At 40.9% G+C, this 16,880-nt stretch overlaps 1 protein-coding gene across 1 annotated transcript in view; it reads left to right on the forward strand.

The window, feature by feature from the left end:
- Window positions 1–9,828, forward strand: part of KIT (KIT proto-oncogene, receptor tyrosine kinase) — a 51,850-nt gene extending 42,022 nt beyond the window's left edge. Inside the window, exons 14-20 of the mRNA XM_074992099.1 lie at window positions 717–805; window positions 2,951–3,078; window positions 4,390–4,512; window positions 7,391–7,502; window positions 7,600–7,699; window positions 8,388–8,493; window positions 9,645–9,828. Of these exons, the coding sequence (XP_074848200.1) occupies window positions 717–805; window positions 2,951–3,078; window positions 4,390–4,512; window positions 7,391–7,502; window positions 7,600–7,699; window positions 8,388–8,493; window positions 9,645–9,761 (775 nt within the window). The 3' untranslated portion in view covers window positions 9,762–9,828. The remainder of the gene's footprint in view (window positions 1–716; window positions 806–2,950; window positions 3,079–4,389; window positions 4,513–7,390; window positions 7,503–7,599; window positions 7,700–8,387; window positions 8,494–9,644) is intronic.
- The last annotated feature ends 7,052 nt before the right edge of the window (window positions 9,829–16,880 follow it).

Genomic DNA, 16,880 nt, shown 5'->3' on the forward strand with positions numbered 1-16,880 from the left:
AGTGAAAGGTTGGATGGGAGCTGCAGACTGTCAAGTCTTTACCAAATTTGAGTACTGCTGTTTGCTGTTGAACTGATGCTACATAACACTCCAGAGATCTCTGCCCTTCAGTGGGCAGGGTGAAGTAAGATTTTTTTTTGTGAGTCCAAGCATAATGTTTGTAAAGTGATTAGATATTCTTTGATAAAAGGTGATGTATAAGGTGAATTTTTGTGTCCATATAGTTCAAAAAGGGAAATCTGTTTAAGAAAATACAGATTCTCTCTAGTTATGCTGTTTTCTACAACCAAACTTGGATCCTTTTGAAAATTCTGGTATTTTCTCTGGTTAAATATTGTCCCTAGTTTTATCTTCTGAATTTCAACTGAAACCTGAATTACTGATTGAAGCTGTTCTGAATAGAAGAAGAAAATATTAGAATGTCATCAGAAACAAATAGTCCATTTCTTTTACCGATTCAACCTCAACTATAAATAATACAAATACCAGATGTTTGGGTGCTTACCTGAGCTAAACTCCAAACTTTGAGATCAGACAGCTCTATTCAGCAAAGCACATCCTTACATCCTTTTTTGTCATATCTCTTTACCTTCACTATAGTATATTTGTTTTCTTTTGAAAAATAATTAACACTCATATACGTATGCTTTTCCAGTGCTAATCATTTATAAAATTTTAGATTCAGATTTATGGTTAATATTATACTATCCACACAGTGACGTTATCAATGAATACATGGACATGAAACCAGGAGTCTCCTATGTTGTTCCACCAAAAGCAGATAAAAGAAGATCAGGGAGGACTGGTAAGTACTTATCCAGAAATCTAACCCACATCCTACATGACAAAGGGGGCTTTCTTGGGTGTGTTTTATTTCAGTTTTTTCAAAATTAATCTGTGTTGATAGATCTGTCCAATTAGAAACCAAATTCAGTGTCCTCAAGAGTTAAAAAGAATAATAATAAACCCAGTAAAAAATGCCAGCTTCCCAGTTATTTATGATGTGACAACATTCAGGGATTCAGATGCTTATTCTGTTCCATTTTGATAATGGATATTCTTCTTAAAAGCAAGAGGACTATTAGCATTAGGAGACCCAGGACAGGTTACTCGATGTATGTGTGGGAGGAGGTGGGGTAAACAATAACAGAAAATGTGGAAATAGCGGAAGTGCCAAGAGACTTATTTGTTTCAGTTTTCACCAAAAAGTTTAATAGAAATTGGACATCTAAAAAAGTAAATGCCAGAGAAAATGAGGTAGGACGAGAGGCTAAAATAGGGAAAGAACAAGGAAAAGGGTAGTCTACCAATTTTATCAAAAGGTAAATAAGAACGACCCAAGGACCTATAGAGCAGCCAGGTTATCTTCAGTACCTGGAAAGATGATGGAGTTAATAAATTAAGCAATCAGTTTCCAAATGCCTAGAAGATAATAAGCTGATAAGTAGTAGCATCAATTTGTCTAGAGAAATCATGTCAAACCAGCCCTTTGACTGGGTAATAAGCCTTGTGGATCGGGGTAAGCGATAGGTTTGGTACACCTTGATTTCAGTATGGGTTTTGATAATGTCTCACATGACCATCTCATAAACAAACAAGCAACAAACAACCTACCTAGAACTACTGTAAGTGTAGGTGCATAGCTTATTGGAAAACCATTCCCACAGAGTAGTTATCACTGGTTCACATCAATGGGCATATCAAGTGGGGTCACAGAGGGATCAGTTCTAGGTTCAGATCTGTTCAATATCTTCATCAATGATTAGATAATGGCACAGGGAGTGCTCTTACAGAATTTTCAGGTGATACCAAGCTGGTCAGGGTTGCAAGTGCTTTGGAGGATAGGATTACAGTTCAAAATGATCTGGACAAACTGCTTTCAGAGGGATAGCTGTGTTAGTCTGTATCCAAAAAACAATGAGAAGTCCTGTGACACCTTTTAGACTAACAGATTTATGGAGCGTAAGCTTTCATGGGCACAGAAGTGGGTCTGACTGAGCAGGTCTTTGCCCATGAACGCTTATGATCCAATAAATCTGTTAGTCTGTAAGGTGCCACTGGACAAACTGGAGAAATGGTCTGAAGTAAATAGGCTGAAATTCAACAAAGACAAATGCAAAGTACTGTACTTGGGAAGGAACATTCAGTTGCACACATACAAAATGGGAAATGACCCTGTAGGAAGTAGTACTGCAGAAAGGGATGTGGGAATCATAGTGGTTCACAAGCTAAATATGAGGTCGACAATGTAACACTGTTGCAAAAAGGCAAACATCATTTTGGTATGTATTAGCAGGAGTGTTCGAAGCAAGACGGAATAAGTAATTCTTCCACTCTGCTCTATGCTGGTTAGGCTTCAGCTGGCAAATTATGTCCTCTTCTGGGTGCCATTTTTGAGGAAAAATGTGAACAATTTGAAGACTATGAACAAATCCAGATAAAAACAACAATTATTTAAAAGCTTACACAACAATACCTCTGAGGGAACAATGAGAAAAGGGGAAAAAAACCTGAGGAACGCAACAGTTTAAGTACATAAAAGTTTGTTACAAGGACGATGAAGAAAAATTGTTCTTGTGAACCTCTGGTGATAGGACAAGAAGCAGTTGGGCTTAAATTTCAAGAGAGGAGGATTAGTTTGGACATTCACAAAAACTTGTTAACTGTTAACGAGGTTAAGCACTGAAATAAATTGCCTAGAGAGGTCACTGGAGATTTTTTTAAAGCAGGTTCAACAAACACTAATGATCCAGTGATAATACTTAGTCCTTCATTGAGTGTGCTAGAAGACCTCTAGAGGTCCCTTCCAGCTGTCCAATTTCATGATTCTACATTTGAATGGCTTGAATTTCCATATTTATTCAGCACCACATTCTGATAAATGTAAGCCAAATATGTTTCCAGCCAATCGTAGTAGTCCATTTATAAACTTTGCATTTTTGTTGCTTAGGGTCATATATTGATGGAGATGTTACCATTGCCATATTAGAAGATGATGAATTAGCACTGGATGTTGAAGATCTACTGAGTTTTTCTTATCAAGTGGCAAAGGGCATGAGCTTTCTTGCCTCCAAAAATGTAAGTTGTGGATTTGAGTGACAAGCAGTGACAAAACTTTAATTTTCTTCACATATTGTCATTTTAAAACATGACTTTTCTTCCTGATCAGTAATCTTTTGAACAAATATTGCAAATTAGGGGGTTCTGCTCTACTCTGAAAACATGACTAGTCTCTCTTCCTTTGTGTAAATCTATTCCTGTGTTTTACTAGCCTTATTTTCCAGAGTGCTGTGTTCAGCCTGGTACATGCGGTCAATGAGACGGGAACCTTTAATCATTCCATACGTTCCTTTCTACATTATATGGAAAAAGAGACAATTTTTAGGTCCTGTCTCCTTCCACATGTGCCCTCACCAGCTGGTAATAAGGAAGTAGGACTCTACTTTTTCCAGCTCTTAAATCCTTCAGCACATACTTGCAGATAACATAAAGGAGATGTCCTGCCTTCTTCCACATGACAGGGAGGAAATATATGAAAGAGGCGTGTCTTCTGCAACTGTTCTCATAGCACCCTCCTATATCTCCAGCACTTATGCATAGATCTGCTTTTTGCTGGAAGAGGGTTTTGTTATTTAAGATTAGGTAGTGCCCATGCACAGAGTACATGACAAACAATATTTTAGTTTGGCCAAATCCTGTCTGATTTTCACAAGACCAATGAAGAGCATATCCATTACCTTTTCAAAAGCGCCTAAGACCAATTTTCAAAATTAACATAGGCAGCTGGGAGCATAAATCTTAATTAAAACCTAAATCTCCTTTGAAAATGAGATGTAGGCTCCTACATAAGTGCTTTTTGAATATATATTTATTCAAATATATATTGCAGTATATTTTTTGCTAATTTCTAGTTTCCATCGCCTTCCCTTGTGTCATGAAAATTGTGGGTTTTCTCACTTAGAAACCAATTGCGTTTTTCCTATGACTGAATTCAAAAACAGCCCAATCACTGTTGATGAAACTTCCATAAAAATTATCTTTCTGGCTCAGAGCAAGCATACTGAACTTCAATAGCAGGTATAAAACTCTGAGACCATTATAAGGACCTGAAAATGACTCTCTGGAATGGAAATGCTTTGGCCGTCTTAATTATAGGCAATTATAGGCACGGGCTTATGTAGGTTTCAGTAACACTGTTCTGCTACAAAGCTTTGTAGCTAGCCAAATAAGCTCTTTGAACCCAAATACTTTGAGTGTCAGTTTGTATTATGTATAGTTAAATACATTTATAGTCAAGAAAACACATGCCCAGTCAGCAATTCTGCATCAGCAGTGAAAAGTATTGAAGATATTAACAAATAATTTCCTGTGTTTGTTTTATTGCTTTAGTGCATTCATAGGGATCTGGCGGCAAGAAACATTCTTCTAACTCATGGTCGAATAACAAAAATTTGTGACTTTGGCCTTGCTAGAGATATCAAGAATGACTCAAATTATGTGGTCAAAGGAAATGTAAGTACTTGACTAGGAAGCATCCTAAATTGTCTTAATTGCCCAAGAGCTGAAGATACAAAAATTCTGGCTCTGGCAAGCTGACAAGAGCAGAGAATTCCACAGTGCCTCTCTCACTCAAAGTACCTGTTCCTTCTGAATAAACCCAATGGATGACAATTAGGTGCCTCTGGTAATCTCAAGTAGTGTGAGGCAGGCAGAGACAGTCTCTGAGGTAACCAGAAAGTGACCATTTCAGGCTTGTATGAAGACGACTGCCTTTGTCATCTAATTTGAGGAGATCTGCCTCAGCCAACTCTGCATGGATATAAAATTTCTCTCTGTATCCATATCTGCAAAACTGAGGTGGATGTATCCTTACCTATATCCGCAAATGCAGATACTCTCAGACAAAAAGTGGATATTTGTAGATTTGCAGGGCTCTAGTTGCAGAAGCTCAGTATAGGAGACAATTGAAGTCACAGGAAGAATCCAGAGAGGCTGTAGTGCTGCTCAGTGACAGAAAGAAACTGACTTGAGAAGCCAGGTTAAATTTTCAACTGTAAGTTAAGGTCTGCTTGATCACCCATGCATCAAGGATTTTTAAGTGCAGGCCAGCAGCTTGTAAGGTGGGCAGTAATTAATTGCATTTCACTTGTCTGGACCAGGGGTGAGCAAAGTGCGGTGGGGGGCAGCCCTCTCCAGGGGGTTTGTGAATTTCATAAGAGGGGCACAGCAGCATTGGCTGCCGAGTGTCAGGCATATCCATCTCATTAAAAATGTTGAAATATATTACTGGTTTTATGTATGTGCATTTACATTTATATACCAATGTAATAAAGTTTTTTACATTCCTCATACTAATTTTCTTACATTTGCCAATAGGGTTTCGTTTCTCATAGGAACATAACTGAAATTTCTGTTGGTTTGGATTACATTAGACAGATTGTGGGGACCTGCTAATTGCAGGGATGAAAAGTGGGGCATGATGTGAGAAGTTTGCTCACCCCTGGTCTAGACTAAGCATTAGGTTGCTCTCAGCAGTTTGACAGTAGGATTTTTCATAGTCTGAGGTCAGAGAAGGGTAGGAAGAAGGGAAGCAGGGACTGCTGGGGCAAGGGACTCCTTGAGTTGTCTGGCTTGATCTTAAACCCTGCTTGGCTATGGGAACATTGATTGTCTGGACAAGAGAGTCAGCCACTTCTGCTGTGAGTAACTGCAGGATGGGTGAAAAGAGTATTTGGTTGGTTTAACTCAACCCAAAATTACTCCAGTATGTAACTATTGTGGCTATAGATTTCATTTCATAAACAACCAGTAACTCAGGTCGCCAGCCACATGTTCTTACCAGCCGTAATGCCAGACAGTTGGTGCAAAGATACTACTTTTTCCTTTACCTTTGCTTTTTCCTGTCTTCCTCATAAGTCCTTTCCGTACTTCTTGCTTCCTTTCCCTACAGGATATCAAGGCTCTCCTAGACAGAGTAGCTGTAATATGTTTTGGTACACATTATTTCAAATTTAAGTTGGAAGGGGCTGGGATTCTTCCATTGTGATACAAACATTCTGGGGGCAGCAGAAAGCTCAAAGGAAGGAGAGGGAAGAAAGGAAATGAATCAAGAAGTTTTGAACCTTTTTTTTAACCATTTTCTTTTCAGCAGTTTGCATTTATGGGGTGGGGGAGGTGTGCACACAGAGGGCCATCCCGAGCGGGGGTGAGGCTTGGGGCCCTGGGAAACACCCTCCCTACCCCACCCTCCATGCTGTAGGCCCTGCCCCTTTCCCTGCTTCGCCCCTGCCCTATCTGTGGCAGGGTCCAGAAAGTGGACAATAGTGGCAGCCACAGATCACCTCTCCTCCGGCCTCCCTCCCACTCCTGTGCACTCACCATGTGGCACAACGTTGCTGCCTCCTGGCCTGCTGAGCCCTGCTTCTCTGTGGGCAGCTAGAGGTCTCCTAGCCTTCCCCAAGAAGTGGGGCTCAGTGGGCTGGGAGACAGCATTGAAATGTCCTGTGGTGAGTGCTGAAGAGAGGGGGAGGCTGAGGGGAAGGTGATCTCCTGTGGCTCCCGCTGCTGTCCACTTCCTGCCCACTCCACCCGCAGCCTGCCTCAGGTAATTTCCTGAACCCACAGTCCATAGAACAGGTGGGGCAGCCATTACAGAGCTTGTGAAAGCAAAGGGCCTGAGGCATCCAGGCTTCCTATTTTGTGGGTGGGTGGCTAAAGCAGCTGCCTTGGTTGTCTTTTGGAAAACTGGAGTGTGTCAGAGCAGTATAAGCATAATAGCTAATCCAAATAAAGAGGGGTGAATATTCAGAGTTGATACCATGTTTACAGTCTCAGAGGAGTAGCCCTGTTAGTCTATATCTTTGCAAAACGAAGCAAGCAGTTCTGTAGCACCTTAGGGGTTTTTTTAATAAGGTAATGAGCTTTCGTGGGGAAGACCCATGTCTTAGCTGATTTCTCAATTCTCTCTCACATGTGCCCCAGAATCTGAAGAAGTGGGTCTTTCCCACGAAAGTTCATTACCTAATAAATAAAATCGTTAGTCTTTAAAGAGCTGCAGAACTGATTGCAGTCCAATTGGCTGTCACTCATTTTAAAGCAGATACATAGAATCTGTCACTGTCTAGAAAATAACAACCATTTAACAGTTATGCAAATCAGACGCTTAAACTAATCAGAGTGCAAGAAACTGTGTAAGTGTAGAAAGCCTGTATAATGATGGATTAGTAACTGTATGGCAGCTCTGCATGCTGGTTTGCAGAGAGAATTCCACTTCACTAATAATATATGAGAAGATAAGTAACCATTATATAATTGTACATTTAATGTTATGAAATTTTCATACCTGTTTGCTTAATTTTTTTTTTCACCTTCGTCTCCTATTCTTGTAAAGGCTCGGCTTCCTGTAAAATGGATGGCACCTGAAAGTATTTTCAACTGTGTATACACCTTTGAGAGTGATGTCTGGTCTTATGGAATATTGCTTTGGGAACTGTTTTCTTTAGGTATGATTTTTACAGATTGAATGTGGACTTAGTATTTCATCTAGCATTCATTTCTGATTTTAAAATGTCATTGATTAATTAAACGTTGTGTTCACAGGAAGCAGCCCCTACCCTGGAATTCCCGTGGACTCCAAGTTTTATAAAATGATTAAGGAAGGATACAGAATGTTTAGTCCAGAGTACGCACCTGTTGAAATGTAAGAAACAAGTTATCGCTACCAATCAACCAACAATTTTTGAAACAAGGTTTCCAGATATGAGCTAAATGTACCTTCTAATGTTGCCTTTTTTTCTTCAAATTTTCCACAGCTGAACAAGCTTTAATTGTATAACACCCGCATACTGAAATCCTTTTATAGTCTAATAACTCTGTCATGAAAGGGATTCTAACTTACACGAATAAAGCTAATACACAGAACATACTAAACAGTTTCAGCTGAGGTAAACTGTTTAAATTGCACCAACATAGGTAATTCCTGTAGTTTTGTTCTGCTTCCTGTTTGGAATAAGATGGTCCAAGCATCTTTTTTACTAGCCATTGCAGTCTAGTGTGCTTTATTTTTTTTTTCTTCCAAAACTGTCAGAATCAGACTCATTATCTTTAAATAGGTAGCTGTTGTGCTGTTAGTTCTGCTATTGGTATCTGGGCAATTGGGTCCTTAGTATTGATATCCAGTTAGGCTAGTGATACTATTTCTACTCTTACAAAATTTGTTTAAACAGTTTTACTTGGCTGTGTTTTGAAATTTTGGAACACGTTGCTACTGTTATACTGTATAACTTCATTCTATTTTAGTCCATATAAATAGTAATGGAATTTGAATATAGAAATTGATTTCTTACTGAAATTCCCAGTCAGTAAAATTTAATTTAACATATTTGCAGGTATGAGATAATGAAGAGTTGCTGGGATGCTGATCCTGTACAGAGACCAACATTTAAACAAATTGTACAGCTAATTGAGCAACAGCTTTCAGATAATGCAACCCATGTAAGTATGAGATTCTGTAGGGATCTGTAATATTTCATTGCTCAGAAACCTGTGTGAGTATGTTTTTGATGTTTACTATGCTTTTGAAAATGCACATGACATGGTTCTTTAGATGTTATAGTGTAATACGGTCATAGTTCTTGATTTCTTCATATCTTAAAACACAGACTAACCTTTTTGTACAGAATCTCAGAATTGTGGCTGTATCCCTCAAGAATATGCAGTTTCTTTTGTTTGAAAGGCTAAAGGATGCACTTTCTGGATTTGGCCTTTCTTTGCTTTTTGACCTGTCTCCCCTGTTGTTTTATCAGAGCAACGTAGGCTTCTAAGTGCCTATGTCACTTCTGAAAACGAGCTTTAGGCTGCTAAATCAGTTAAGGACTACTGCTGAGTGAAGCAGTGCCTACCAACCTTTAAAAATATGGGCCATGGTTGCCTGTCACCTTGAAATGTAAGTGCTGACAAACTAGCATCCTGCTGTTATCACTTCTCTTGAGGCCGTATCCTACTAATACAATTTGTGGGTGGATAAGTGGACAAAAGTGCTTAAAGAAGGAATTATGCCATTTCAGAGAGACAGATCCTGCTCTCTGGGGAATGATTTACAGAGCTGCACCTAAGGATCCTATGGCCGTATATGTGGCTCAAACCTTCTTCTGGATGAAAAATAAAGGTTCCCTGGAAATTCTAGGTGCCTTGCTGTGACACAAACATGAGTAACCCTCTTCCCCCAGATAAGCTGAGAAATGAGGAAACTGAAAATTGCAGTGGTCCAGTTGCTTCTTGTAACACGTTTTTGACAAGCTACAAGTATTACTGAAACAAAAGTAAAGAAATGAGGAAAAGTATGAAATTATTGGAGGGATTTTCAAAGAGTCAGGTTAAAAGATTTCTCTTTAAAATTATCTTACAAAATCTCCTGTCTTTTTTTAATAACTGGATTCCAGGGTCTGTTACATTTTAGATAACAATTAAATCCAGGCACTTTTAAAGTCTACTTCAGGATGTACTTCAGTTTCTCAAGGAAATACATTTCCTAGATTGGTGGTAGCAGGACACACTAAAACAGGGCAAATACTAATGATGGTGTATTCTGCTAATATGAAGGAGGCATTTGGTGAAATCTTGACAATGGTCTCTATCTTCTCCAGGCTTACTCAAACTTTATACCCCATCATGCTGTTGCTGCAGATCACTCAGTGAGGATTAATTCTGTGGGCAGCAGCGCTTCATCTACTCAGCCCCTTCTGGTACGCGAAGATGCTTGAAAGAGGAGAGGGACATCTGGAAACAGGCAGCCCAGATGGATTAGGCACTTATTCTGCAGGGGCCAGGAGAGGATAGACCCTAGTGATTTGTCTTACTTTACTCAGTAGCAGGGTAGTCTAAACATGGCTATAATACTGTCTTTTACTACACACTGTTATACGTAAACTTAATTCATCCATCACTGCCATTTTTTGCATTGTTGACTGAAGCTGTATATATTTTGCTATATTGTATGTATTTGCAGTAAGGAATCGTATACACAAAAATCTAAATTTTAAACCTGGATGTAGAGCTAAATGAATACAAATCTAGCCAGCTATTAAACACTCTAGATCTGTGCCTAGAAAGCTAATAGTCATTTTCTGGTTGCTTGTTTATTGGATTTTTTTTTCCAACGTTTCTGAAATAATAGGTACATACCTTCAAATTACTGCTTGCAAGTGGCCAACCCTAAAACCCTGCAAATGTCTCAAGTGGGTGTTCTGAACTAAATGCCAGCAGAATAAATTTCTGCTTGGACATGGAGGGGGTGGGGGTGAACAGAACCACACCTCCCTTCATCTTGCTCCTCCCACCCACCCAAAAAGAAAAAACCTCAGCCTGTGCAGCCACTAGATGACAAGAGGACTCTGCAGTTAGGGAGAGTTTTCCAGGCACCTGGGAAAGGAGCACATTGTGTAGCTGCTCTTCCCCTCCTTGGTATCTAGTGTTAAAATTGTGTCTCAAATATTTTTAGTAGAAGTCAGAGACAAGTCACAGGCAATAAAATGGGGCTGAGGTGGGGTTGAGAGCGAGAGCCCAACCCCAGCTCCAGGATTGGCGGCTACCGTACCCACCGCTTTGGCTGACAATTTCTAAGGCCTGTGGTGGCTCAAAGCTTCCAGGGTCCCCCGACTCCCAAAGTTTCTTGGAGCTCCAAGGCCAGCAGCTTGGAGCTGTGGATACCACTGCTACTAGTGGCTGCTGAGCGTTACAGGGACCCTGACTGTTCGTGGCAACTGAGAGCTGTGATTTACAGTTCCAGGGCCCAAGCTAGTTAGCAGCTCCAGTGCCACTCACCCTGTTTTGTCACAGAGGTCACTGGAAGTCACGGAATCCAAAATTTCTTTGACTGCTGGGGTATGATCTTAGCCTTCCTTATGTGCCAGCCTGCACTTCACATAGTTTTCATTCCAAACAAAGAGTGTGGTGTTGCATGGTGGAAGGGGAGAAGTACATGCTTGGCTAATGTTTGTATCTAAAAATGGACAAAAAATGTGAAAATGGTCTCTTTTCATAGCTATGGTAGCTTGATCTGGGTGCAGAGGAGACATTTATAGTAGGATCCACATACCTTAAGGACAGGCAGTTAATTTTTCATTTTATTTTAAAAATAGAATGGTTAAAGAATTCTTTCCGGAGGGACCCTTTTGTTCCTACATGAGTAAATCTCCCACTAATGGGCCCATGTACTGTAACCTGTAAGCTTTGTTCTCAATCGCTTCATCTTTCCAGCTGAATATTATATGACGGTAAAATTAATTACAGGAAAATATTAATTGGGAAACATTGGATCTTAATGCAGCAGAACACAAAATAGAACTTCAGAATTATTTTATAGGTATGTAGATGTGGGGTTAGAATATTTTTAAAAAATTCTGGCCCTGACCCAAGACTCTGTCTCCAAAACAACCTTTTTTTTTCCCCGCACACACCCTGCTAGTTCTTCTCTTTGTATGTTCCTGTCAAGTTTAAATCAGCAAAAACATTGAAGGAAACATGTAGGAGACAGTACTGTTTAAGTACCTATTTATTTACTATGCGCCTGCACTTAAGCACTCTGTTATTTATGCTTAACATAACAGTCTCGGTTGTTTGAGTTTACATTTGCTTTTTATATGTAACTAACTGCCCAAAACAAGATAGCTGTAAATGCACACGCTGGTATTACAATTTTAATACCACGCGTTTTCGTACCTTTTTTATACAGCCGTGTGTTTGGTGTTTTGGTTAAAAAAAATTTGTCACACGATATTAAAATAGCCTTTTGCACTGCACCTACCTATGCTGTTGCACCTTTTCAAGATTAGCCAGTTGTCTGGGAGCGCTCTTATGCTTATCATACTTGTCGCTGAGCATTTTTGTTTCAGTGCTATGAAAATTCTTTCAGAGTGTGCTGGCTTTCAGAGCTATTCTAGACGGTCTAGTTATAACTGTAGATATCTCGGTACTTTGAGGACACTTAGCTGAAAGAATTTTTTGTCTCAAATACTCTTGAAATTTATATTTTTATAATTTGGGGATTTTGAAACTTATTTTGCAGCGGCTTGATGTTTTAAATGGTTTTGTGTGTTGTTTTTTTGTAAATATGGAAATGTAGCAATAATGTCATTTTGACTTTTCTCAGTCCTTGAGTCTCAAAAATATTTTTATATAGATAGGTAGATAGACATGCAAAGGCCATATGTATAAATAATGTGTTTGAAAGTTTATGAAACACTTCTGGATATGCTGTTCAGTTGCAGAATTGCAGTTTTAAAGAGTTCAAATAAAAATGAAAATATAAATTCCTGTGCTACTGATGTGTAATGTCTTAAAATGTAATATTTTCCTTACTTATAAATCTTTATAAATTCTTCGGTGGATGCAAAACCATGGTATCTGGATTCACAGAGACAAAGTTTGGAATTCTAAAATATTTTTGAAAATTGTTGTAGTCAGAGTACAAATCTATTGATGTGGAGACCTTTTGCCATATAAATAGATTAGATCCGCAAGTGCAAAGCTTGAAGAATCTGTGCATGCAGGGTTGTTTTGATATCCATGAAGAATTTTACTGCTAAATAATTGGCCTGTATTCCATATTTGATTGGTCTGGGCAATTTAAAGTGGAGATAAAATGTCAAAAAGCTACAAAAAGTTTAGAAGTGTGCTGTTGTGAATACTTGCATCTAGGCTCATGCTTAGTGTCCAGTTCAGCAAGGTATTTATGAGCTGAATAATCCCTTCAACTAGGAGTGGAGACCTTGTGAGATGGAAGTAAGTTAAAACTTAGAATTTCTATTTCTTGATTCAGTGAGACCTATTAGCATTCATCATTTTGTTATCTCACTTATTAATGGAGAAAATATTTTTATGGGGTCTAGGATGGAAAACAAGCTGTAACCTGTAACTGTGATGTGTGTTCACCACAAGTTAGTGCAGGCTGACATGGCTGAGAATACAATTTTGTTACAGAAGTCAGTGTGTGATGTTAATGGACCTCTTCTTCGACTTTAGCCGTGGCCCCAAGAGCAGCAGCTGGGGCTGGAACAATGGTTGGGGCTGGGTCAGACCCTGACAGGCCCATGGGGAGGGGGGGCGGGGGGCGCGGGGGCAGATGGGAGCACTTACTCTTGGGTCCAGCGAAACAAAAGGGCCTGGAGCTCCCAGGCAGCAGCAGTAGCCGGAGTCTTGGGCCCTTTGACTCACTGCTGGAGTGCTGTGGAAAGGAGGAGTCGGATTGGAACAGGACCGTGTCAGTGGTGTCCAGGGCTGAGGGCAAACTGTGCAGCTGAAGCAGTGGCTGACGCTGGAACTGCAGCCATCAGTCAGTCCTTGGTAGCAGGGTTTGGACTATTAGGCCAGATCTGTGCTGTGGGAAAAAACAGATTTTTAGATGTGCAACTCCAGCTACAAAAATTACCTCACTGGACTCAGTGTATTTTCAGTCATTTTTTTGCCATCATCCCCACGGTGGGAAGTCGATGTGAGAAACTCCCGTCAACTTCCCTTACTCCTCATGACTGTGAGGAGGACTGGGGCTGACAGTGGCACCCTGATCATTTGAGTTAGTGCAGCCCCACTAGGCATGCTACATCGAGCCCCAGAAAATGGACTGCCGATACATTGATCTTCCGGTAAGTATAGATGTGCCTTAAGTCTCATCTCTTTTCCCCACCTTGCCCTCAGTTACATTTTAGTAAAAGTCCAGGCAAAGTATTTATTGCCAGTGACCTGTCGCTCACTTTCACTAAAAGTACCTATCACAAAATCTTAACCTTTATAATGGTTCTAGAGCTAGCTGTCACTCTCTGACCCATCTGGCCTCTGAGTGCACCCCCAGGTGCCAGGCCTCATGTCTTTACTTTGTGGTTCACCCTCTTTTAGTCCAGGCTCTTAAGCTGCTCTGCCCTGTGTATGGATCATGCTTGCCATGTAGGTGTGATTGGGCTTGGACATCTGCAGGGCTTCCTTCAGGAGGCTGGGCCATTGGGGAATGTAGAGAGCTAAACTACTTAAAGTTCTGTTTATTTTTAACAGTAGGAGCAAAGCATTGGCCAGGGGGATTTTAAAACCATCTGTTCATGTCCATCTTACTTAAAGCCCTTTGATGGTGATCCGGACAAGTGTAGCTTCACCTTCCACCCCAGCAGGTCCTGTGTCAGTCTGATCCCTGACTAACGCCTCTGACTAATTACCAACCCCTCTTTTGTGAGAGTGTTCTTCTTTAAACGTCTCTAATCCTTTAGGTTTTATAATTCCTGGGTCTTTTTTGCCCTGCCCATCAAACCAGCTCTGTAGCCAAGAGATAGAATCCTGGTTGGAGTCAAGACACAGAATCTGTAATGCTGATAGTTCAAGCATTGTCTTGGAACACCTAACTGGTTGCCCAGGGGTATCTTATCCCAAGCCATTGCTTCTGGCTTTTTTCTCCTACCAACCCCCTTACTAAAGTAAACCAATCAACTTATGCTGTAAACGTCCCAATAACCAGATTAATGTACAATATTTATAAATTACTACAACACAGTGTTTTGAGGCAATTCACGTATCTCAGGGCTTAATGTACCATTAACAGGCGCCCATCACCTGGGGCATCTGTATTTTTTAAAAGGTATGTAAATTAACTGTGTCAAGGCTTTTTGTCAAATGTAGAAAATCAGCTAGACCACGTTCATATTTTGGAGACCAGCGTTTACTATGTCCCCCATCCAGGGTCACATGAATGAGTTCCCTTCCCGCAGGTGTGTGAAGATCTGTCTTGTGGCACCTACAGCAACTGCTTACATGGAAAGTGGTATTTGGAAAGTGTTTAGCGCGGTTTATAATCCCTCATATAATGCAAGTGGAAATACGGAGCAGGTGCCACCATCATGTGACCAAACTTTGGGAATCCCACTTGTACCATTCCGTTGGCCAAAAGCATGGAAAATACCAGTCTGCTACTGAAGTGTTACAGTACGTATGAAGGCACTGAGCAATGCTTTCACCCACAGTACCAGGCCACGGGACTTCCAACCAAGTTAGGGAAGGGGGAGACAATTTAGTACTGATACAGGTGATAGTAAAGGCCACGAACAATTTAGTGGAAGGGCAAGGACGGATGAACAAATCCTGGTGACTAAGGCTGCATTTTAGTCATGTATTTTTAGTAAAAGTCACAGACCATGAACAAAAACTCACAGCCCATGATCCGTCCATGACTTGTATTGTACGCCCCTAACTAACTTGGGCAGGAGAGGGCTCTGGGATGGCAGTCCAGAGGCACCATGGTGCTGCAGTAAGTGATGCACAGCCTGGAACCTCTGCTGGTGCTTGGGAAGGGGTGGGCTGGGGGAACTGGCAGGCTCCCATGCTGACTCCGCGCACCTTCCCTCAAATGTCTGGCATGTCCCCGCAGCTGCTGGGGGAGAGAAGGTCAGGGGGCTCCTCCATGCACTGTCCCAGCCGTGAGCTTCAGCTCTGCAGCTCCCGTCGGCTAGGAACTGCAGCCACTGGGAGCTGCGGGTGAGAACTCATGGAAAGGACGGCACACTGAGGATCCTCTCTGGCCTTGCCTTCCCTTAGGATCTGCAGGGACATGCCATCCACTTCAGGGGAACCCCCTGCAAGGTAAGCACTTCCCTATGCCCCAATCCCCTGTCCTAGCCCGAAGCCACCTCCCACACTCAGACTGCCCTAATAAAGGTGAGTGTGGCTAGCCCAACGGCTGCCTGATCTACTTGAGCAGCCCTGGAGCCAGCCATGCCAGTGGCTGCAAAAGTCCCAGAAGTCATGAAAAGTCACAGAATCCCTGACCTCTGTGACACACACACACACAGCTTTACTGATAACCAAGTGTAGCTGGAAACAACCACTGCATTCTAGAGGGAGCTCTCGGGGGATGGGAAATATCCAAAATTCTGGGATAAAAGGAAATTCAGCTAGTCCATATATCTGGGATGCTAAAATTCAGCCAGCACCAGCATCCCTAAGCACCCACTGATGCACTGAACAACCACCAAATAACTAGCATTATTAGCTGAGTACTACTGTATATTGGTCTCTGAGAGGTAGCTGTGTTAGTGTGTAGCTTCACAAAACAAAAAATCAGTCCTGCAGCACCTTGAAGACTAACAATAGAATTTATTAGGATCCTCCAGATCTGAAGAAGTGGGTCTCTCCCACAAAAGCTCATCTAATAAATTATATTGTTAGTCTTTGAGGTGCTGCAGGACTGATTTTGTGTTTTATATCATTCAGACAAAATAAGGCCAATCCATTTACAAGATCTGTCAGTCAAGTGTAGATTTTAGGGCAAGAGAAATCAATAAATTATGCTGGCTAAATTATGCATGCTGGGGCCCATAACGGAGACAGAAGGTATGACAGCTAAGGACTAAGCTGGTAGCTAGAGCAGGCCAAGCAACTGGGAGGAAAAGTTGTCTCAGCACTGATTCCCACATTCGCTCCAGTTTTCTAGTTACAGTCTCATTTTCCTCCTCCCTGTGCAATATAAGCCCTCAGTGAATTTAGATCTTTGCAGATAATGGTCACGAAATTCTCCTGACCAAGACACCAGGCCAGATAGTACTAATTAGGAATGTACTCTCACTACAAAATAGAACCTTACCAGAACATCCAACAAATGGACGTGATGAAGTGATGTGAAGTATTTTTTCCTGATGGTCCAGCTTTGATATTTGATATGATGAGACTAAGATAGAGCAAAGTGTTGCTCATCTTCCCTTGAGACTGTAGCAAATTTCTTCTTTTTTGGGCAATGATATATTTATTAAATCTGCAAAAGCCTCCATAATTATCTCAAGAAAGTAGCAAATAAATTATATAGATTTCAAATCACCTAACTTTTAAAATCCGGAAATGGTCCCATGAAA

Source organism: Carettochelys insculpta, chromosome 4 (genome assembly GCF_033958435.1).
Source record: "Carettochelys insculpta isolate YL-2023 chromosome 4, ASM3395843v1, whole genome shotgun sequence".
Classification (NCBI taxonomy): domain Eukaryota; kingdom Metazoa; phylum Chordata; order Testudines; family Carettochelyidae; genus Carettochelys; species Carettochelys insculpta.